This window comes from Phycodurus eques, chromosome 12 (genome assembly GCF_024500275.1).
Source record: "Phycodurus eques isolate BA_2022a chromosome 12, UOR_Pequ_1.1, whole genome shotgun sequence".
Lineage (NCBI taxonomy): Eukaryota > Metazoa > Chordata > Actinopteri > Syngnathiformes > Syngnathidae > Phycodurus > Phycodurus eques.
Window position 1 is genome coordinate 24,457,859 of NC_084536.1, and position 24,135 is coordinate 24,481,993.

A 24,135-nucleotide genomic window follows, 5' to 3' on the forward strand; every position below is an offset into this window, starting at 1 on the left:
GTGTCCTCAGTTCCAAAACGTTTATTGAATGTTGTTCAAAGAAAAGGTGATGTAACACAGTGGTAAACATGACCCTGTCCCAGCTTTTTTGGAATGTGTTGCAGCCATACAATTCTAAGTTAATGATTATTTGCTAAAAACAATCAAGTTTATCAGTTTGAACATGAAACATTGTTTCTTTGTAGTGTATTCAATTAAATATAGGTCGAACATGATTTGCAAATCATTGTATTCTGTTTTTATTTATGTTTAACACAACGTCCCAACTTCATTGGAATTGGGGTTGTATGAATTAATGGGATACACAAACAAACATACCAGTTTATATTTCCAATCCACTCTGCGCAGGCAGTGCCGTCACATCGACCCAGTGGCCACTCTCTTTTGCTGTTGTACAGCTGCTACTGTCAGGTTCCGACCTCCTGATCGGCCTCAATCGGTTTGACGATCCCAAGTTCAGTTGGGTGCTCCTGTACGTTGAAATCCTCCTCCTCCTCATATTCCAACGCGTTGCTCGCCATTGCATATAGGGTGTAGCGCGCTGTGTTTGGCAATTGCAATGTCACTTATCACTTGTCATAGAATAAATATATTCTAATTTATTGAAATGTACTTGTATGTAATAAAACTCTCTACCTCAAAGACTGTCTGCAGCCAGGTTGACATTGCAAATCAGTTCTCAATTGTCTCACCTGGATAAAGGGTTAGGTTTTAAAGGTATCAAAAATATTTGAAATTTAGATTAAAATGTAAATAAGACATTAACTTGAAAACTTGAAACACCAGTATTTTTTATATCCAGCAGGTGTCAGTATTGTGCAACATCAGCCTCATTTGCTCAAGCTGTTCTAAACTAATTAGTGCCATGGAAACACAAACCAGATGATTTAAAAATATATATATTTCAGTGCTGTGCCAGTAGAAGGATGATGCAAGGTTGAGCCAGGAGTTGACTGTCGGTTCCCATGGTGATGAGCAAAAAATCAACGACGAACACTAGCCCGGCCTAGTGCATGCTTTTTTTTAAATGTTTATGATGTTAAGAAAAACCCGTTGAAGTCTTGACAAGCAGAAAAGAAATGCATTCCTCAGTTTTTTTAAAACAAAACCAGAACATGTCAATACTACATTCAGTCTACTCACGTTGGCCCCAGCGACCTGTACGAGGATTCAAGTAGTTTGGGTAGAGCCCGTTTGGTCGATCCATTTTGGCTAGTAGCTTTCGGATGTGCATTACCTGAAAAAAAAAACAAACTAGGATACTTAACATTATGAATGAGATTTCAAAGCAGACCTTTATTTAACATAAATTTTTTCTTTTATTAACTTTGAATGAATTTGGAAGTTTTGTATTGCTTTTTACGTATGAGAACCTTAAGAGCAATATATATATTTGAAACAGATGCTTAATTGGAATTTTAACGCTGTTAGCAACAAATAAATTGATTATTCGCAATGAAAGTAGGGGTCTTGAAAATCTAAAATTGGTTGAATTTTCAAACATAAATGCCAAGATAAAGGAACAATCTCTTATTTAACTGAGTTCATACATCAACTCACTGAAAATTTTAAAAACTATACTTCTCATAATTTGTGTGGATTTCGTAAACAATTTTCCGCTCAAGAAAACAATCTAAATGGAAAAAAAAAAATATTCCAAGTTGAAACTGCTATGCCTGTAAAAAAAATATTTGCCAATACAAATTAGCAATTGTATAGGCAATGAAACCACTCAATACAATGAAAGCCTTAATTTTACTGACAACAGACCAAGGCGGAATGGAAAGGTGTGTAGCCTAATAAGTCTCCTTTAACATTGCTAATTTGTGTAAAAATAGGTTAACATCGGTGAAAGGTAAAAACAATAAAACAGTCTGCATTAACTTCTTAACAGTCTTTGTTGAGTTTCCTCCTTTTGGAATAAGTGCACAGTGAACACCCGACAGGGCTCTGTATAAACGCACTAGAAACCAGCTGACAAAAGAAACTAACATTGCAAATAGAACCTATGCAGCAAAGTTGGAACAACAGTTTACCGCTAACGACTCTAAATCAGTCTGGCATACATTATAATCACTAACCAATTACAAGCGACGATCCCCCCAAGCTGAGAATAGTAGACTAGCCGACGACTTGAACACCTTCTACTGCAGATTTGAAAACACTTTCCCACCCCAAAGCCACCCAGCCGCACCAACGAACACAATCACACCTCTGACTTCTGCGTTAACGGTCCACGAACAGGATGTGAGACGTATCTTCAAAAAACAAAACATGAAGAAAGCGGCAGGCCAAGACCTCGTGTCCCCATCCTGCCTCAAAGTCTGCGCGGACCAGCTGCTCCAGTCTTCACACAGATCTTCAATAGATCTCTGAAATTGTGCGAAGTACCATCCTGTTTCAAACGCTCCACCATCATCCCAGTCCCCAAGACAACTGCAATCTCGGGTCTGAATGACTACAGGCCTGTCGCCTTGACTTCTGTGGTCGTGAATTCCTTTGAACGCCTCGTGGTGGACCACCTCAAGGTCCCCGGCTGGACCCCCTGCAGTTTGCCTACCGAACAAACAGGTCTGCGGATAATGCAGTCAACATGGGACTGAACTTCATCCTAGAACACCTCGACAGCGCAGGGACCTACGCGAGGATCCTGTTCGTGGACTTCAGCTCAGCATCCAACACCATCATCCCTGAACTCCTTTCCTCCAAGCTTCTCCAGCTCAGCGTCTCGCCTGCCATCTGCCAGTGGATTTACAGCTTTCTGACGGGCAGGACACAGCAGGTGAGGCTGGGGGAGGGCCACCTCATCCACACGCAGCATCAGCACCGGCGCGTCCCAAGGTTGTGGCCTCTCTCCGCTGCTCTTCTCTCTCTACACAAATGACTGCACCTCGACGCACCCGGCTGTCAAACTCCTGAAGTTTGCAGATGACACCACTGTCATCGGCCAGTCGAGTCTGCATATCGAGAGGAAGTGGAGCGGCTGGAGCTGTGGTATGGCCGACACAACCTGGAGCTGAACACGCTCAAGACTGTAGAGCTGATTTTGGACTTCAGGAGGCATCCCTCGCCACAGCTGCCCCTCACGCTGTTCAGGTGCCTTGTGTCTACCGTCGAGACCTTCAAGTTCCTGGGTATTACAGTTTCTCAGGAACTGAAGTGGGCGATCAACATCAACTCCATCCTCAAAAAGGCCCAGCAGAGGATGTAGTTCCTGCGGCTTCTGAGGATGCACGGCCTGCAACAGGAGCTGTTGAGGCAGTTCTCCACAGGGGTCATCAGTCCTGTGTTCTTCTATCACAGTCTGGTTTGGTGCTGCTACAAGAAAGGACAAACTCCGACTGCAACGGACAATCAAAACTACTGAAAAGATTGCCGGTACCCCCCTACCCACCCTTGAGGACTTGCACGCTGCCAGAACTAAGACAGGAGCGTGAAAAATCCTCTCGGACCCTCCACATCCTGGTCACCAGCTCTTTCATGCTCCTTCCCTCAGGTAGGCGCAACCGAACAATGCAAACTAAAACCAGCAGACATTCCAACCGCTTCTTCCCTCTTGCCATCAACTTCTTAAACAGCTAACTTACAATTCCATTGCAACATGCTGCCAGTTTTTTGTCTTTAGTTTGTTGTCACATTTCTGTTGGGCCAATTATACATTACTCGTGGACTCACTGTAGTAGTCTCGCCACGCTGCACTATTTGCATCTGTTGTAGGCCAATACTGGCCACTCATGCCAGAGTATCATCTGCCCCATTTGCACACTGACTGAGGAGTATCTGCAACATTTGCACAATTGACATTGTCCCAGATTATCGCACTACTAGTCACTTAAACTGCATACACTCCTTGAAGTCTCAGCGCCCTTTGGAAAATGGTCCTTGCACCGGAGTATTGGTATATGAGTCATTCAAAGTGCTAGAGGACTCTGCATCTTTTTGCACAATTGTCAAAATAAATAAATAAATACAAATTTGTGCCGGCATTACCAGAATACTCCCAACCTTTTATTGCTCAGCGACTGTTTTTTCTCAATGTCTTTATGTCTCCAAAGTATTCTCTGTCAATTGACTGTCTGTTGTCGTACTAGAGCAGCTCCAACTACCGGAGGCAAATTCTTTGTGTGCTTTTTTTGGACATACTTGGCAAAATAAAATGATTCTGATTCTATCCTCCACAAATAGCAATAATTTATGGTAGTGGGCGGAAAAGCCAAAGAAATAGCAAAATCTTATGCTGGTTGAACTCTCACAAGGGGCCCTGATGTCTCATCTGGCGTCATTAAATATGGCTTCAAATCAACTTTTTTCAACTTGTGATGCATTCAACAGAGGTTCCTCTCTGTGCGCTTGGTTGGTGTTAATTTTCGCTGCAGGCATGTTGTCGTAATACAGTTGTGCAAATCTAAGCGTTACCTTCTGGTAGTAGACTGGGTTTCCTGTCAGGTACGTGAGGTGAACAAACTCCATGTGCAGCGTTCCGAATTCTGCTAAGATGCTGCTGCCAGCCGATGCCCAACCCCAATTACGACCAACACCACTGCGGGAAGAAATGTCGACGTTCTTAACACGTTGCCAGGACTTCACCTGTCAAAGTGGCACTCTGCGTCGTGGAGGGAATGTAAGCGACACTTTTGAACTAACAAGATGATATCACTCACCTCTTCAGATTGACCATGGCCCATGGGATCCCTGTGGGGGTGTTGAAGGCAGGGAGCAGCTTCTCTGCAAGCTGCACCGCCTTTAACTTGAACATCTGAAGAAGGCAAAAAGTGGATCAAACCATCATGAAGATGAATTTTAACCATTATCAGATTCAGGTTTTCTACAAGGTCTCATTTCACCTTTTTTAACCACTTGAGCATTTTCTTTAACATTTGACCTTTAAGTCAGATTTATATGATTTTCAAACACCTTATAGCTGTGGTAAATTACATATACATAGGTTTTACGAATACAAACATGCTCAAAATTATTATTAATACATTTGAAAAGGGGGGAGAAAAATACAAATAAAATTGTTCCATGGTCGAACCTTGGCTATCATTAAACCATTAGCAACTGTACAGGCAACTGAACTATTATTGGTCGCATTAGGCCTGGTACACACGAAGATTTTTCCACTCTTGAAAGATTTGTTTTCTTTTTTACATATCCCAGACAAAGATAAAAAAAAAAAAAAAATCAGGCAGTCAACAGTGTTGCTTGTCGTGTGCGGTGTGCTCCGAGAATCTCAACACAGCCGGCCGCTCACACAAAAATTCAGTTGTACCGCCAATCTCAAAGTCTCGCGTGATCACACATGACCTCACAAAATGGAAGACGAAAGACTTCCGGATATGTGCCGATGTTTCCTGAGTGTTACCGAAGGTTGCCGGAGTGGAGAGCCTTGCAAAATGGTGGATATTCGCAAAAAAACAACTTTGTTTGGAAAATACTTTTTGCCGTCTGGGGAACATGACATTGGGTAAGACATTTTTGTTTTCATTTGCAGTCGCTTCCATATTGGTTTCTTAATTGGCTCCATTCTGTTCCACGTCACCATTCTCTGCGTCATGACTCGGGAGAAGTCGACATTCATTCCCCACACACACTCGTAAATATTGAACATGTTAATTATTTAAGATTGTTGGCCCCGACCTGTTTCGGTGAATGAATCAACTCTTGGCACACATCACACCTAAGGACAATCTTATTGGATAATTTTATAAGACTTAAGTTTGTCCGGCGTTTGATGTGAGAGGTCGGAAAGGGGCAGAATCGGCACTAAAACAGGCCGATTGTCTTTGTGTGTTAAGGGCCTTAGTCGTATTTTTTTTCTGAAATACACTACTGCTAAATGTTACCTGAAAATCAAGCACTTTTCAATTTCAATAATAAAACTTCTGACCGGTTATGAAGCATCCCTCTTTGACATTATATTGGAATATTGTACAACAGGAGTGCCTGACACGTCTTCCTCTGAGAGCCACACACCGAAAAATCAAAAGATGCAGGGCCACTTTGAAATTCTTTGTCTTTAATGGAAGAAACATCCATCCATTTTCCTAAAATTATCCTTTCTAGGGTCACGGGTGTACTTAGCTGACTTTGGGCACGAGGCAAAACCAATCCATCAAACAATTACAAACCCCAATTTCAGGAATTTGGGATGTTGTGTAAAACGCAAATAAGAAAAATATGATTTACAAATCGGTGGACGACTGGTTAGCATGTCTGCCTCATAGTTCTGAGGACCGGGGTTCAAATCCTGGCCACGCCTGTGTGGCGTTTGCATGTTCTCCCCATGTTTGCGTGGGTTTTCTCAGGGTACTCCGGTTTCCTCCCACATCCCAAAAACATGCTTGGTAGGTTGATTGAAGACTCTAAATTGCCCATGAGTGTAAATGTGTGCGCGAATGGTTGTTTGTTTATATGTGCCCTGCGATTGGCTGGCGACCAGTTGAGGGTGGACCCCGCCTCTCGCCCAGAGTCAGCTAGGATAGGCTCCAGCACGCCCGCGACCCTTGTGAGGATAAAGCGGTACAGACAATGGATGGATGGATTTACAAATTCTTTTCAACCTATACTCAATTGTATACACTACAAACACAATATATATTGATGTTCAAACTGAGAATTATTTTTGTTTTGGCAAATATTCATTCATTTTGAATTTGATGCGTGCAACACATTTAAAAAAAAAAAAAAAAAGCTGTGACATGGGCATGTTTACCAATGTGTTATATCACCTTTTCTTTTGACAACACTCAATAAGAGTTTGGGAACTGAAGACACTAATTGTTGAAGCTTTGCCAGTGGAATTATTTCCCATTCTTGCTTGATGTACAACTTCAGTTGCTCAACAGTCCAGGGTCTCCGTTGTCGTATTTTGCGCTTCATAACGCGCCACATATTTTCAATTGGAGACAGGTCTGGACCCTTGGCAGGCTTTGCGCTGATAACAATCTGGATGGGACACAAAGTCCATAATTTCCCAAAACAATTTGGAATGTGGACTCAGACCACAGCACACTTTTCCACTTCACAGTCCATCTCAGTTGAGCTTGGGCCCAGAGAGGTTTCTGGATGTTGGTGATATATGGCTTTCGCTTTGCATGCTTGAGTTTAACTTGCATTTGTAGATTTTGCGACAAACTATGGTAACTGACAATGGTTTTATGAAGTGTTCCTGAGCCTATGTGGCAATCAATATCTTTCACACAATGATGCCGTTTTTTTTAAAAGCAGTGCCCCCTGAGGGGTCAAAGATCACGGGTCTTCAATGTTGGTTTTCAGCGTTGCCGCTTACGTGCGGTTATTTCTCCAGATTCTCTGAATCTTTTGATGATATTATGGACCCTAGATGATGAAATTCCTAAATTCCTTGCAATTGTACATTGAGAAACGTTCTTAAACTGTTGGACTAGTTGCTCAGGCAGTTGTTAAAAAAGTGGTGGAGCTCGCCCCATCCTTGCTTGTGAACAACTGAGCTTTTCAGGGATGCTACTTGTATACCCAATCATCACACTCACCTGTTTTAAATTAACCTGTTCGTTCACCTGTGGAATGTTCCAACCAGGTGTTTTTTGAGCATTTTTTTATTTTCCTTGTCTTTTGCCGCCCCTGTCCCAGCTGTTACAGGCATCAAAATAAAAATGAGAGAATATTTTGAAAAAAAAAAAAAAAAAAAAACACCAATGTTCGTTAGTTTGAACATTAAATATCTTGTCTTTGTAGTGACTCAATTGAATATATGTTGGAAAGGATTTGCAAATCATTGTGTTCTGTTTTTATTGACGGCGGTGGCCAGCTGGATCTCGTGAAATCTCATGTGACATCACATGGCATTTTTGACAGGCCATTACATCTGCGATTTTGCAACCTGCATTTCACAGTAAAACTCGTGGCTGAAGGTCAGCTACTTATGAAAACTAGTTGCAGAACCCCGCGCACTGCATGACAGTTCAATCAGGTTGGTGTGCCGCGGGGCCAATGGAGACAGAGCCTAAAAGCAGCAAAAAAAAAAAAACTCCTTTTAAAAAAAAATAATAATAATAAAAAATAAAAAATAAAGAGAGAGAGAATTCAAGTACCAAGCTGCTAAACTCACTAATACAATGTCCTGTGTCACAACTTGGTTGCAGGAGTGCTGTCTACAGCTAAACGTTTCTAAATCTGTAGGCATGTATTTCACTAAAACAAACACGAGTATTACCTGACCCCGACATACTTGTTAATGGAGAAAGAAAATGCAAATTGTCAGCCAATACAAATATCTTGGGTTAATAATAGATTCACAGCTTTCCTTTAAAGCCCATATTGACAAATTGTGTAAAAATATCAAATTAAACCTCGCAAATTTTCGTGCAATTCGAAATGAAATGACAACTGAAGTCGCAAAAATGTACTTACATTCAATGATTCTTAGTCACTTTAACTATTGCATAACCAGTTGGTCCCAGGCTGGTCAGAATGCAAAAAAAAAAAAGCATTGCAAGTTTTGTACAAACAAGTAATTAAAGTGATGGATAAAAAACATCACTGTGCAATTTAAAAAAAATACAGTCTTTTAAACTGAGACAGTCTTCAAATATTTGCACATTTAAATTGGATTTATAAAGTACTGCATGATTTGGCTCCAGCTCCTCTGGCTGAGTTCATCAGCCAAAGTAACAGCTCTGAGCGTGTCACTCGAGGCTCTGTCGGAGGTGCGCAGGAGCACTTTCAGTAAGTCAGCCTGGTCAGTGAGGAGCGCTGGTGAGTGGAAGGAGGTTAAACTGCCTACAACATACAAGGCCTTCACACAAAAACTGAAAATGTGGCTAGTTAACACCTATAGCTGCCAACACTAAAAGATGTTATGATGGTTTTTTTTGTTATGATCAAATGATTTGTGGTTTTATTCTCTCTTAATAGTATAGTAAGTCTTTGATTATGTATCTTGTAGATGTATTTTACTGCTTTTTTACATCATGGCCAGGGGACTGCAGATGAAAACTAGCCTTGTGGCTAATTCTGCCTTTTTTTTAACCATGTGCACTTCATGTGTTTTATGAAATTGCATTGTCCCCTTTCAAATAAACGGATTAATAATAATAATAGAATGCCAAACAAGAGCAAGTAAGATGAAAAAAATAAATTTGTATCACAGTTACATGAGGATTGAACTAAACCTCCTGAAGTGGAATCGCTGTGATGTGGTAGGATTCAGAATTTGACCAAATCTGGGAGAAAAAAAAAAAAAAAGATTTTCTCCTTTCATACTCTAAAGCTTGTTAACTCAACAATAAGGAAGAGACTGGGCAAAAATGGCATCCATTGCAGAGTTTCAAGGCGAAAACAAATACTGACCAAAAAGAACATTGTCTTACATTTGCAAAAACAAAACAATAATAATAATAATAGTGAATAATTCCAAAGACCTTTGGGACAATATCCTCTGGATTGACAAGACGAGAGTTTAACTTTTGGGAAGGTGTACGTCTCGTTGCATCTACCGTAAATGTAACACATCATTTCAAAAAAAAGAACATCATACCAACGGTCAAAAATGGTGGTGGTAGTTTGATGGTCTGATGTTGCTTGTCACTTCAGGACCTGGACGACTTGCTGTGATTGATGGAAGCATCAATTCTGGTCTTTACCAGAAAATCCTGAAGGACAATCAGTTCGTGACCTCAAGCTGGAGCACACTTGTGTTCTGCAGCAGGACAACGATCCAAAACACACCAGCAAGTCAAATTCTGAATGGCTTAAAAGAACAAAATAAAGGTTTTGAAGTCCTGGCCCCCTTCTCAAATTCCTATATTTTTTGCATAATTGCGCCACTTTAATGTTTAACATCATCAAACAAATATCAGACAAATATAACCCAAGTGAACTTAAAATATTGTGACGGTCTTGGGGTGCAGGACCTGGACAACTGAATTCTGCTCATTAACAGAAAATCCTGAAGGAGAATTTTCAGCCATCAGTTCGTCACCTCAAGCTGAAGCGCACTTGGGTTCTGCAGCAGGACAAAGATCCAAAACACACCAACAAATCAACTTCTAAATGGCTTTTAAAAAAAAAAAAATGAAGGTTTTGGACTGGCCTAGTCAAAGTCCGGACTTGTATCCAATTGAAATGCAGTGGCATGACCTTAAGAAGGCCGGCCGTACATGCTTGAAAACCCTCCCATTTTTGCTGAATTCAAACAATTCTGCAAGGAAGAGTGGGCCAAAATATGTCCACAGAGATGTGAAAGACTCCGTGACTTAACAGTTACAGCTGCAAAGGGCAGACCAACATCATATTAAACCATATGGATTGACAATGGGATATCACTTAAAATCATATCTGAGTCGAGGTAGCTGAGCGAATACTTTTGGCAATATAGTGGAACAAACTACCATCACTTCTCACTTCATTTCTAACAAGTGGGAATTCGTGTCAAATGTTCCGCAGAGGACAGCCCTCCACAGAAGCCACACGAGGAGGAATATTGCGGACTTTTATTTCAATTTCCAAGAGGAAATCTTATTTAAGTTTACAAGCACTTTACCTTGTCAGTGTCATGACGTATTTTTACACGGCATCAAAAATATTTAAAAATTTCCTCTTATTTGTGTTTTTATACTTCTTATTAAATCGCTAGAGCATTTCAATCAATATCAAATCGAATTGCAACCTTAAACAATCAATATCAAATTGAATTGCTACCTAAAGAATAAAAATCGAATCAAATTGTGTGGTTCTTAATGCCCAGCCCGAATAATAATAACTATAATTATTCATTTTATTTATAGGTGCCTTTCACTGAGGGTCACGGAACCCCCATAGTTCAAAGAAATCAAGCAATACAGAAATATAACACAGCATAAAACATCAATTAAAATGGCAAATGATATAGGCAGTCCGGAATAGACTTGTTTATGGGAAATTATTCTTAATTTAAGCCTAAAAAAAAAAAAATAATTTTGATAAGCAAATTTTGCATGAGAAAATTTCTCAAATTAAGGACATATTTTTATTTTTCGGAATAAGAAATTGAGATATAATTGCTAGTAAAAAGAAACGATCATGGGTTTCACAAGGCTTTGCATAAAGTCCAGAAAAGAAAGACATGTCTTCTTATTTTAAGATTGCACAACTTCTCAAATTAAGAAATTAGGGAATTACACCATTTCAAGTTTGAATTGATCTGTTTTTTTGCACCACACAAACAACTAAATGTGAATGGCTCTGTTGAATCAGAACCCTGAAAAAACAGTTGAACTTTTTCCTTCATCCATCTCCCATTCCGCTCATAAAGGTTGTCAAATATTTGCCATGTGATATATATATATATATATATATATATATAAAAGGACACCGATCGCCAAAACTATTCCTACAGTTGGGGAAAAACAATGGTAGTGTATGTATTATATAATTCTTTCTGTTAACACAATCAACACATTCGGTAATACAAGTATTAACAAAGGAGGTGAAGGGAAGTTACAGTGAAGATCAAAAGTCTACACATCCATGTTCAAATGGCAGGTTTATGTGATGTACAAAAAATAAATCAAATTACAACTTTTTAACCTAGTGTGTCCCCTGTTCCTGTAACACAACTGAAAAAAATACAATACTTTAAGAGAGGGTAAGTTAAAAAATAAACAATTGAGATAACGTGGTTGCACAAGTGCACATGCCTTCTTATAAATAGGAATATGGCTGTGTTCAGAATTAAACAATTCCATTCAAATTCATTAAACTGAAGTCGCCACACAACTGCCGCCATTTAAAGTGCCTTTGAATAACCCCAAATAAATTTGAAGTGTTCCAGAAAGCTTTTCCTGACATTTTTTGTGTCTTACAACACAAGGCATGCTCCGCACAGCTCTTTCGCAGTATCACAGAGGTCTTATTGTTCAAAGGTATTTGTCAGAAGGGTATGGGGGGGGGGGACGGGACTAACACAAATTAGTAAGTATCAATGTCATATCAAAACACAGATGGAATTGATGACAGTGTTTTGTTTTTTTTTAAGTTACAAGCTTTGAAAACTAAAAAAAAACAGCATAAAACGAAATTGAACTTACAACGGTATGCCCATGGTTACAAGGTTAAGAGAAAAGCCAGCACAAATCCTCTTAATTCCTACTATGCTAGCTTTCTGTTTGCAGATATTGATAGTGCTGACCGATTGGAAGCTGCACACACCTCTCACCGCACTCTCAATTGTGACTGTTGCCTCGTACAGTAGCTGTAGATGAGTCCAATCGTAATCAGCCGGCAAGTCTTACTACAGCTGAACAGTGGAATTTTGCTTATCTGGAGCGTAAGTTGTGGAGAAAAAACTTGACGTGCTCGAAAGAAACTGAGTGCAATTTTGGAATCAGCATGCGAATTTTAGTTTTACTGGGCATAAAAATCTAACTCAGATTTTTTTGTTCAAATTGTTCCCCAGTGTTATCGCTTCAATACCTGTCATTTGAATGTATTTCTTCGGGTTTGGCTCTGTTGTAGGTGTTCATCACTTAACCATTAGGTGACAGCAATGCACTTCAACATGCCCAGTCTGACGGAAATCAAGCAGAAGACACGAAGACGAAACGTGACGTCATGTGGGACGAATGCAATATGGTGATCTGTAAATAAAGCGAATCAAAAAAGAAATACAAGACCTATTATTGAGAATGCCACACTGTGCAAACTCAACTGTCCGGTGCAGCGAGCTCAGGCCCGACCCACTGTCAAACTATTTGCGTGATCGGCTATCGCTCACGCAACGGCGGTAGCTAGTGACTGCTAATGCAAACCCAGTGAAGACTTTCTCTCTCGTCCGTGAAAGGCAAACTACTATCTTATCTTCCCGCCCCGTTCATGGAGTGAACACGAAAATACAAGCGCTTCGACTGCCACCACGATTGCTCCGCGGCATTGTTTTGTTTACGTTACAGGAGCGGAACCGAGTCGCGGTTCTCTGTAACGTGATACATGCGTCACACTCGATAAGGTGCTTCATCTTCAGGTGATTTTATACGGATATTGTGGTTTGCAGACTTTGGCTGTTTCCAAATGTTAGACGTCCCCATTTCTGGGACTATTTATGGCTCGCGAGTTGCCAGCATCTTCTCCTCCATGTTGGCGGACGTCTCGTAGAGTAGACAAAAGTATAGAAAATAAAATTGATGATCCTATTTTTCTATATCGAGAGCTAATAAAACATCGATCTAATTGAGCTTCTCGGTATGTCGACTAGCACTACTTTAATGGACACATTTTTCTAAAAGAGGTTAATGAGCTTTTGTGTAATCCCACAAACAAAGGCCAATCAAAACATAACCGTCATGGCGGAGGGGATGACTACAGTTCACAGCGTACACGCACGCCTGCAACAATGGATTGCTCTAAGGGGATTAAGGGGTCGACCATGAAATGTGTTGAATGGCTGTTTGGTAAAGGAGGCCCCTGAGTGCCAGCAGGAGAAACGCGATTAATTTGCTTCCTGTATTGGTGTGGTTAATGTATGTCAGAATCGAATCAGAATCAGAATCATCTTTATTTGCCAAGTATGTCCAAAAAACACACAAGGAATTTGTCTCCAGTAGTTGGAGCCGCTCCAGTACGACAACAGACGGTCAATTGACAGAGAACACTTTGGAGACATAAAGACATTGACAAAAAACAGTCACTGAGCAATAAAGGGTTAATAGTTATCTGGTAATGCCGGTACAATTATTTTTTTTTTTTTTGTCATCTTCATTCCGCTTCTACTGCAACTCATCCATTGTTTGCTATTTAACGACCTTGTAACCTAAGTGGGCGGAGGGTTGGAACAACACTCTTGCGGTGTTGAAAGAGAAAATGTTTGAATGTTGGGTTTCCAGTGTCTGATCCCGTCAATGTGGAACAAATGATGAAGCCTTGACTATATGTGCCTTTGCTCCTCCAGCAAAACGCCCCCCCCCCCCAAGAGGAATAATAATAGAGCAGAGCTGAATTTCTTCTTGTTTGACAGCAGGTTGATCCAAATGTAGGGCATCCACAAGAGCGTAATGTGCCGGCAGCTCAATGTGTTCATTCACTAATTCATAGTGAGACCGTTGTTTCTGAGATCCCTTATCCCATTTTGACTCTTTCCACTGTACTAAGGGTGCTTTTAGACCTGTAGTTCTCTTTCTCTAATCCGAATCAGTTGATGGGTTTGTAAACTACATCCGTGTCCCCCATGTTCGTGTTCAGACAGTAAAGATTCTGAGCATACTAAAATGCATTACACCAATTCATATGATGTGGCACTACTTTCTTATTGCAGTGACAAGTAGGTTTGCTCTAATGACTAGTACCTGTCAATAAAACAGCAAAACAAAAACAAAAAATTGATATATATACGGCGGACGACTGGTTAGAGCGTCAGCCTCACAGTTCTGAGGTGCTGGGTTCAATCCCCGGCCCCGCCTGTGTGGAGTTTGCATGTTCTCCCCGTGCCTGCGTGGGTTTTCTCCGGGCACTACGGTTTCCTCCCACATCCCAAAAACATGCATGCTAGTTTAATTGAAAACTCTAAATTGCCCGTAGGTGTGACTGTGAGTGCGATTTGTTTGTATGTGCCCTGCGATTGGCTGGCAACCGGTTCAGGGTGTACCCCGCCTCCTGCCCGATGATAGCTGGGATAGGCTCCGGCACGTCCGCGACCCTAGTGACGAGAAGCGGCTCAGAAAATGGATGGATGGATGAAAACAAACTTATGTCAGTGGCCTATCCTTGAATGCCCCCTAGAGGTCATTCATGTTTTACCTTTTGTCTCAAAAATACTTTTGAAGATACTGAGTATACAGTATGTACAGTAAATGAACAAGTCATTTAAACAGACACATTGCTCCATCTTGTGATCGGATCGGTGATCGTTTATCGTTTTGAACTCGCTAATCGTGATCGGTCCCAAAGATCCTGATCGTGTAAATCCTAATCACAACAATTTATTTTGTCCAGAAAATAATCTGCACAAATAATATTTAAGAGCCAAAAGGGGGTCTCGCACACAGGATGCCATTCAAGCTAGGACCGCCACTGCACACGCGCAGTACTTGCTTTTTTTAGACAACCACACTGCTTGCTGTGTGCTGACTGACCTTTTAAACTAAGTCGTGATGACTAGCTTAGCTCAACTGGCAATTGTTGTTAGCTTTGAGACATACCTGGCTGTGAGTCCTCTTATGCCTTGGATGTACACAGGGGTTTGTTTTGGAGGTCGGACAGTACCAACACTGGAACGTATAAGCGGACTGTGAGGCCTTGAGAAGAAACATTCATTTGCTGAGGTATAGCCTATGGGAATTGCCGAGACGTGCACACATTCCGCCGGCCCGCTGTCTACGGTGGACTTGAGAAAAGGTACGTGACGTGGCATTTAATGTTTACAACTGGGAACTGTAGCGTCTGTAAATGTTAAGGATATTAAGTATATTATATTGAACATCTGATGTTGCAATAGTGACGGACGGTACGGAGAAATGTAGTTAAAATAGCAGTGTTGCTTCTGCCCACCATTGCTCTTTTTCGTTATAAACAAAAGGAGCAAAGCGCCAGCGCTCTCGCACTCGTTTTAAGAGATGGAAACGGTCAATTCCTATCCTCACGATAGCCGGTCCACAACTCTACAACCAATGTATCTCAGGATTCCTGGCGGATTCTCGATCGATTATGGAGTCTGCTACCGAAACAGTCATATCTCTTGCCTTCATTAATGGATTTCCGGTCGCATCGGTTCGTCGTTCCAAACCCTAGTAGCGAAGTGCAGTGTGTACTGTCTCTCTCCTGTTTGGCCTCCCCCACAAGCCACTACAAAAACTACAGCTTCTCCGCCCAAATTATGACAAGAATCTCTATTCTAGCCTATTCACGTCAACATTTCCCATATCATTTGCCATTTCAATTGATGTTTTATGGTTAGTTACTTTTATAGTATTGCTTCATATCTATGACTTGAAAGGCGCCTTTAAATAAAGTAATTATCCGACTGCTTATCCTCACTAGCGTTGCAGGTGTGCTGGCGCTTATCCCAGCTCACTGCGGGCGAGATGTGGGGTACACCCCGAACTGGTCAACAGCCAATTACAGGGCACATACAAACAAATAACCACTCACGCTCACACCTACAGGAAATTTAGAGTTAACCAATTAACCTACCATGCGTGTTTTTGGAATGTGGGGGGCAAACCAGAGTACCTGGAGAAAACACACGCAGGCACGGGGAGAACATGCAAAGACCACACAGGAAGGCCGGATTTGAACCCGGGACCTCAGAACTGTGCGGCAGACGTGCTAACCATTCTCCGCATTATTATTATTATTATTGTTCTATCTTTCTCACACGCTCTGAGAATTTATGTTGTATGTCAGCCCCTCCCTCTCATGGTCAGTCTCCCATTCTGACTCATCCTCATTCCCGAGGCGTACCGACATCCGAGGTGTATTTGGATGTAGATCACATGGCTGCCCTCAACCTTTCAGCTTTGTCTGCTGCTCCGTTTTCTTGCTTCCTACTTGACGATTCTCAATTTGTGTGTCAACCGATGCCGGAGTTAAGGGGTTAAGAGTTCGCTCCTCTTATCTTCTGCTTATCAGTATCAGCCTTCACCTCCAAACACATTGTGATTCCATCGGTTTCCAACCTCTCTCCTTTTGCCCTTTACGTCCCTCCTTTCCTACTGCTTCGGTTTTAATTCATGTATGCTCTGATGGCTGGCACAGCGTGCGGTGGAAGAAGGCAGAATGGCGAAGAGGGGCGACGTTAGCTTTATTTTTGGGGAATGCCGTTCTCCCCAAGTGACTTAGCAATAATCACTTTTCACCATCAGCTTCAAAAGGACTGCAAGGTAAAATTGGGGGAGGGGGATCTTCTACAAGAGAAGCGACACTTTTTGGGGTATATTAAAAACAATATACGGTTAAATCACCAAGTGCTTTGTCTTCATAGACAAAACTGTCAAACTGCTAACTTCAGTTGCGGGTCTGACTGACTTCACTTTAATCTTAAATCAAAAGCATTCCTTACGCAAGGGTATCTGCAGGTTTAAATGAAGCCAAATTTAACACTTCAAAATTGTATTGAGTCATTTTGATCAAATTTAGAAGGGTTTATTCATTAAGTGCACGTCTCTTTTTTACATGCCTGGCTCGTGCGTCCCCCTCAAGGTGCACCAATTCTCCTGCAATGACTTCTGCCACACCCCCCGTGCACACATGGCTCATTTATTCATAACTGCTCGAGAGAAGTGACTCATTGGAGTCCAAGGAATATTTCCTCAAATATGGAGTTTTCCTGAGAAATGGAAATGCCACTGAAATCCACCCGGAAAACATTTCACACTCCTAAAGTGAAATCCACCTCCGAAGTGGATCTGGAAGTTCTATCATTGCTGCATTGTTGATGACGTGTCTCCTGCTTCATTCGTAGGCAATACTGTGCTCATGGCTGAACGCATTGGTGCCGGTGATACATAGCAACTGGCATATTGTACATTAGGGATTTTTGACATCATAAAAAATGTAAATTCTTGACCAAAACCGAAAATGAGGAATGAAAATCAAAAGCCAAAACACCCAAAGAAATTACTGTGCCAATTCTTAGTAAGTTTGTCTGACGTCAAATGTGTTTGCCAACTGAACCGGATGAGACGTTTCACCCCACACAACACAAACGCCGCACTGCAAATATTGCAGCGTTGTCAACAACCACATACAATTGAAACATTTGTTCCAGGGATTAAAGAGGATGTGTGCGTGACAATGCAAAGCCGGAAAACAGTCTCGTTATCTTAGAGCCAAGAATTCATATTTTATCCCACTGGTTTTAAACTACAAATAATCCTAGGACGGGAAAGTAACATTAGGAGGCGGTCTATCGCACTTCTGCCCACCCCCCCGTGGGGAACCACCCCCTTTCGGCTGGGGATAAAGGCCGGAGCCGCCCTTTGGGCTCGCGCTCGACTCGAGCACCTTGCCGAAGACTGGCTCAGTCAGGAAGCTCCACTTCTAACCACGAGGTGGCGAGGACACATCAGACTTTTCCCGGCTGGAGGGCACCCTGCCAGTGACCCCGAGCTACCCTTGCGGGTGCTTGGTCAACTCACGGGAAAGCTCCGTTGGGAAGGGAACGGTCGGCGCACGTCTGCTCCGAGCGTCTCGCGACAAGCGACACCCCTGGGCTGCGGCCGCCCTTGCACTTTTTCTTGCCTTTTCTTTTTTTTTCCTTCCTCTTTTTCCGCCAACTCCACCTGTTCCCCATACGGAACGGACCGGCCAAACATTCGGGACATCGACCAGCCTGCCTAAATTGTGTTCCACGTAACTTAAGTCCAACTTGCGGTCTACTAAAGTTCAGAAGGGTGCATATTTGGGTTTAAATTACCGGGAACAGGAATCCCCAGCTCTATGCGTTGTCACCCCGTGCTCATTTCCACGCTCACATCACAAGTCCGTCTCCTTTACCAATGTTCGCCTGTCCTTTTGTTTTGCTTTTTCTCTGCGTTGTTCCCCTGTAGATTCTACTGTTAGATCTCATCAAATTTTCTATAGAAATCCACTTCCTGTATCATTTGTGTGTGTTTGGGTTCGACAAAAGACCTCTGGTTATAGAGAAGCCTTATCTAATTCCTGTAGCAACCTTCAGACTGCACGACATAGAGGTTTTTCGTCACTTCATCCTCAAGTTTTACACCTCGAAAAAAGCGACGTGGTGCCCCCTTTCGAGATACAATTATTTGATTTTAACGCTTAAACTTAAAATCACACTAAAGCGCTTATTCTTTTCTCCTAAATGAATTACATTTTTATCCAAACCAATATACGCTACAATTATCTCAAGAACATTACCACGGGACAGTTATTGCAGTATGTTATGTAATAGGATAAAAAATAATTCCGCATACTGTTCAATTGGACAACGTAATCACTACTCCATCATTGTAATCGTTACTAAATAATGACTATTTGTTATTTTAATGCATTTACTGGATCAACCTTGTAACCTCTTGGCGGCTGAGTTGCAGCCAAATGTCTTGTTTTGGATGCTAGTTTCGTATTTCCTGTATCCACTATTGCTGCTGAAACGATGCAAATTTTCCCATTGTGGGACTCAAGGATTATTTTATATTATAACTATTTATAATATGAAAGTACTTTTAAGCTTATAAGCCAATTTTCCCGATTGACGTCGTGGGCTAGCGGTGACGTACTAATTCATTTCTGGTCTCCGGTTCCTGTCCCTGTGAGGCTGTTTAGCGCTGTCATGTATCACAATATTTTCTCTAATTTGCCCGCCATTTCGCTCTTCAACGGTGTTTATTCTCAGCTATAATGCTGGTTAGAAAGCCCACATTGTTTAATTAGTTGCAGCTATTAACGTTTGGTTCACTGATGACGTTTTCTGACCGAGTTGTAATGGGCAATTGTGTGAGCGGTCTTTGAACACACCTCCACCTTATGAGAGAACCACAGGTGAGTACTAACCTCTTGTCCAGACAGGTAGTAGGCTGCCAGCAGGCCTCCGATGAAGCGGATGTTGACCTCAAATACTGACACCTCAGCATTCTGGAAAAATGGGAAATGACCAAATAGTACATCAGATAGAGTCATGCAAGTACCTAATACTACATCAATCTGTTATTAATCATTTTGTTGATCATATGGAGTTGAGTAAGTGAACCATGTCATGAAGCAATTGAGGCACTACTTGGCTGCAACCAGCAGAAGCATGGTTAATTTAGGGATAATTATAATAGTATGAAATAAATGTCATAATTAGAGATTAACATATTGAGGAAAAATTCAAATTTTATGATCAAAGACTCGTGTGTCATATTTCAGAATGACACTAGCATAAATAGCCCACATACTGTAACCTCATTTCCACCAGAGCTTTATTCATTTGACACCCTCGTGTCTGTCACAATCGCACTGTGCCAGGAATTCAAAGTGCAAGGTGTTATTGAGAATCCTTACTCTGATGGAGCTCGAAACTGATGATAGCTTCAGGGTGTTAAAAAATGAAGGGGAGGTGTGAGCAGAGGGTAACCCCAATTTACATTTGTTTGCAGAGCACAACGAAAGTGGAGCTTCATCTCATCTAATTTGTCTGTTTATGACACCCGGGTGCATAAAACTGCTGCATTTGCATCCTTTCCCCCCCAAATATAGCACAACAGCCGAAGCAATGAGAGCAAGATGGCTGCGGGACTTTATGCGTTTGATGACCCATAAACTAATTGGAAATGTTATGGAAACACCAACGCAGCAGGACGACTCAAGTAGAAACCAAGGCACTTCAAGCATTCTGCAGTTGCTCACAGTTCCAATATGAGCGTCTTATCATATTTTCAGGAGGAAGAAATGGAATCAATCTTAAAAGTGGTGATGACCTCATTTTACAGCAATTGCACGCCAGCGGTAAAGGTAAGTGGAGAAAGGTCGGAAAAGGGCATGAGTGGCAGCGACTGGGCTCTTCTTAGGTTGTCGAAACATTAGCGCGGCTAGAAAAATACTGTATGCCCTGATTGGTGCATTTCGCATTACCCAGCGAGGAAATCAGAGTCTTTGGGAACAGATGTTGCCAGACAAAACCTATCACCGCGACATTTCAAGGCCTGTCAAATCACTCTGCATTTGATCCGGTCTTGGTTGATCCAAGGGATCATGGGTTCTGCTGTTGTATAAGACAATGACAGGAGCTGGAGCCAGTTTTCTTGGCAGATTCAAGCTGCATATCTTGAAAAAATGGCGAATGAATCTTTGTACTCGCTGCTCAATACAAGTTGGGAAAGGTGACAAAAAAAGCAGAATATAAAAGAATGATAGCAGCACCTCTTGTTATTATCCTAGGTCGTTTGCAATGGTTAGATTGCATCTGGGACAAAATAAAAACAAGCAGGACTCTTGTAGAACCTGTAGAAACTGCTGATTGCTTGTTTCCACCTTCCCCGAAAAACAGCACCGAGGGAAAGGACAACGCGACAGCGAGTCGACCTTGAATTAGAACGGATTGGCACGCCCTCTGCATGCTCGGGGATGTGCCCTGCCTGTCAGAGTTACTTGCAACCGGGCCCCCTGTGTGCAGAGATACTGGCGAGGTTTTTGTGCTGAAAACCGACCGATGGAGGAAGACGCAGAGTGGCTACGACATCCATCCATTTTCTGTACCGCTTCATCCTCACAAGGGTCGCGGGCGTGCTGGAGCCTATCCCAGCTATCATCGGGCAGGAGGCGGGACACACCCTGAACTGGGCGCCAGCAGCACATCACAGAGCAAAGTTCTTTTTTTGCAGCACCTATCCAAAACTCAGTTGTCATTTTTTCAGTATAAACTGTATTGTGAGATGGAATTTCTCCAGGAGACATACACTAAAGTATTGGCCCCTTCTCAAATTCTCATATTTTTGCATCGTTTCCCCACTTTAACATAATGATCATCAAACAAATGTCAATATCAGACAAATATAACCAAAGTGAACTTAAAATGTAGTTTCTAAAAGTTGATTTCATTTAGTAAGGAAAAAAAAACTATTCAAATTTGTCCCTGTCTGAAAGGGTAATGGCACCCTAAACCTAATAACTGGTTGGGCTATCTTCACCAGCAAATACTGAAATCAAGCGTTTTTGATACAGACCCTTTCCAAAAACTCATGGAAAAGTTTAATTATTTCCAGAATTCCATTCAAAAAGTTAAACTTTCATAGATTATAGATTCAGGGCCCCATGCTGGCTGTTCACATAGTGCTGTGTCCAAGCATATCAATGCAAAGTCTAGTGGAAGGAAAAGATGCACCAGCAAAAGAGATGACCGTGGGCTTCAGCGGATTATCAAACAAAGAAGATTAAAGAATCCAGCAGAGATCCAGAAAGAGTGGAATGGGGCGCGAGTCACAGCTTCAAAAACCACCACGTTCAGACGCATTCGAGAGATGGGCTACAACTGTCGCGTCCCTCGGGTCAAGCCACTTCTGAGCCTGAGCCAACGTCTCAACTAGGCCAAGGAGAAGAAGGACATGACTGTTGGCCAGTGGTCCAAGTCCTCTTTTCCAATGAATGTGCCTGTCATTCGGGAATCAAGGTCCAAGGGTTTGGAGGAAGATGGGTGAAGAACAGAACTAAAGCTGTTTGAGGTCCAGTGTGAAATATCCAGTCAGTCAGTCATGATTTGGGGTGCAATGTCCAGTGCAGGTGTTGGTAAACTCTGCTTTCTTAAATCCAAGGTCACCGCAACAGTCTACTAGAACGATTTAGAGGACTTCATGATTCCTTCTGCTGAGGATCTGTATGGAGATGCAGATTTCATCTTCTAGCAGGACCTGGCCCCTGCCCATACCGCCAGAAGCACCAAAACCTGGTTTGATGCCCATGCCATCACAGTGCTTGACTTGCCCTGAATCTATAATTTATGAAAGTTTAACTTGAATGGAATTATGGAAATAAATAAACTTTTCCATGATATAAAATTTTATAAAAGAGTCTGTATAATCTAAACTAAAACACAGACCATGACACATCTTAACCATTAAAGTGACTAAACAATGCAAAAAAGTAAGATTTTGAGAAGGGGGCCAACACTTTTTCACGGCACTGTATATTGCCAAAAGTAGTCGCTCACTCATCCAAATAATCAGAATCAGGTGTGCCAATCACTTCCACGGCCAAAGGTGTATAAAATCCATCACTTAGGCATGCAGACTGTTTCCACAAATATTTGTGAATGAATCGGTCGGTCTCAGGAGCTCAGTGAATGCCAGCGTGGAACTGATACGATGCCACCTGTGCAACAAATCCGGTCATGAAATTTCCTCATTCCTAAATATTCCACAGTCGACTGTCAGCTATATTATAAGAACGTGGAAGTGTTTGAGAACGACAGCGACTCGGCCGCGTAAACTGACCAGGGCTCGAGACGGCAACCAAATTGGTCGCATATGTGACCTTTTCCAAGCTTGTGCGATTAAAAATTTCATCTTGTTGCACTTGCATGAGTGCATGTTTCAATGGTTGAAAGTTGCCTCACCCCCCCCCCCCCACTGCAATCTCCTCCTCCAGCACACTCTGAGAAAGAGAGCAAAATAGAGGAAGAGAACGAGAGGTGGGAGAGAGAGAGAGAGAGACAGCAAAGATTGCCTGCACTCAAAGGTTAGAGGACAAAGATGTTAAAACAATTCTTGATAACTCTAGAACCCCTTTGCAAACCACATCTGTCATTTCGAAGTGATTATATAGCAGATATACAGCAGTTAAATCGATAAATATGATGCAGAATTCTGCTCTTTGCATCCAGCGCCTTCCGGTCTTCGGCTCTTCGACGTCACACGAGCCAAACAGCCAGTTCATTCGGCGTTGTGTGCTATTGTTCCACACTGTGGTTTCCGTCCTTGTATATTTGTTGTCGTATGATTTCGCGATGTCATGATGGTTTATTGTGTGGCATTTGATTGCACAAATGGCTTTTTGGCTTTCCAAGTGAAAAAGGAATGTGTGACCAGTGGATAAGGAAAGTCAATCGACAGGGAAAGAAACGTGGTCAGATATGGGTGCCGAGCAAGCATTCCAAACTCTGTGCTGATCACTTTGAACCGGCGTGTTTTGAGAAAGACATTGGATGCACAGGTGTAGTTAGGCAGAGGCTGAAACCACCTGTGGTGCCATCTATTTTTCCTACAGCCATCGGGACCTCAACCGCCAGCAAGAGAACTAAATCTCGCAGCCGCCACGGTGCCGCGGCGCAGACGAGGTGAAGATTTCCTTGTACATACCTCCAACTCTATTATGGTTACTATGCACAGGGAAGTAGGGAAAAAAAGACCCACCCAATACTTTTCAGTGCTGCTGTCTGTACTTTTGCCAACAGACATGGCAAAGACTTTCTGTGCGGCGTGTTATAACGCTACTCGAGTGAGGGGCACACAATATATAGGAATACTGCATACTATGTAAAATGCAGTCCTATGGGGGGCACAAGCCAGTGCAAACTGTAGGCCAGTCCCAAGCCCAGATAAATGCAGAGGGTTGAGTCAGGAAGGGGATCCGGCTTAAAACTTTGCCCAACAAATATGAGCGTTCATCCAAAGAATTCCGTACCGGATCGGTCGTGGCCCAGGTTAACAATGTCTGCCACCGGCGGCGTTAACCGTCAGGGCGCCG

At 42.1% G+C, this 24,135-nt stretch overlaps 1 protein-coding gene across 1 annotated transcript in view; it reads right to left on the minus strand.

The window, feature by feature from the left end:
• The window catches only part of man1a2 (mannosidase, alpha, class 1A, member 2), a 103,075-nt gene that overhangs the window by 26,601 nt on the left and 52,339 nt on the right, over positions 1 to 24,135 (minus strand). The window contains exons 6-9 of the mRNA XM_061692307.1: positions 19,468 to 19,548; positions 4,662 to 4,756; positions 4,417 to 4,540; positions 1,144 to 1,237 (exon numbers count right to left, since the gene is read on the minus strand). Of these exons, the coding sequence (XP_061548291.1) occupies positions 1,144 to 1,237; positions 4,417 to 4,540; positions 4,662 to 4,756; positions 19,468 to 19,548 (394 nt within the window). The remainder of the gene's footprint in view (positions 1 to 1,143; positions 1,238 to 4,416; positions 4,541 to 4,661; positions 4,757 to 19,467; positions 19,549 to 24,135) is intronic.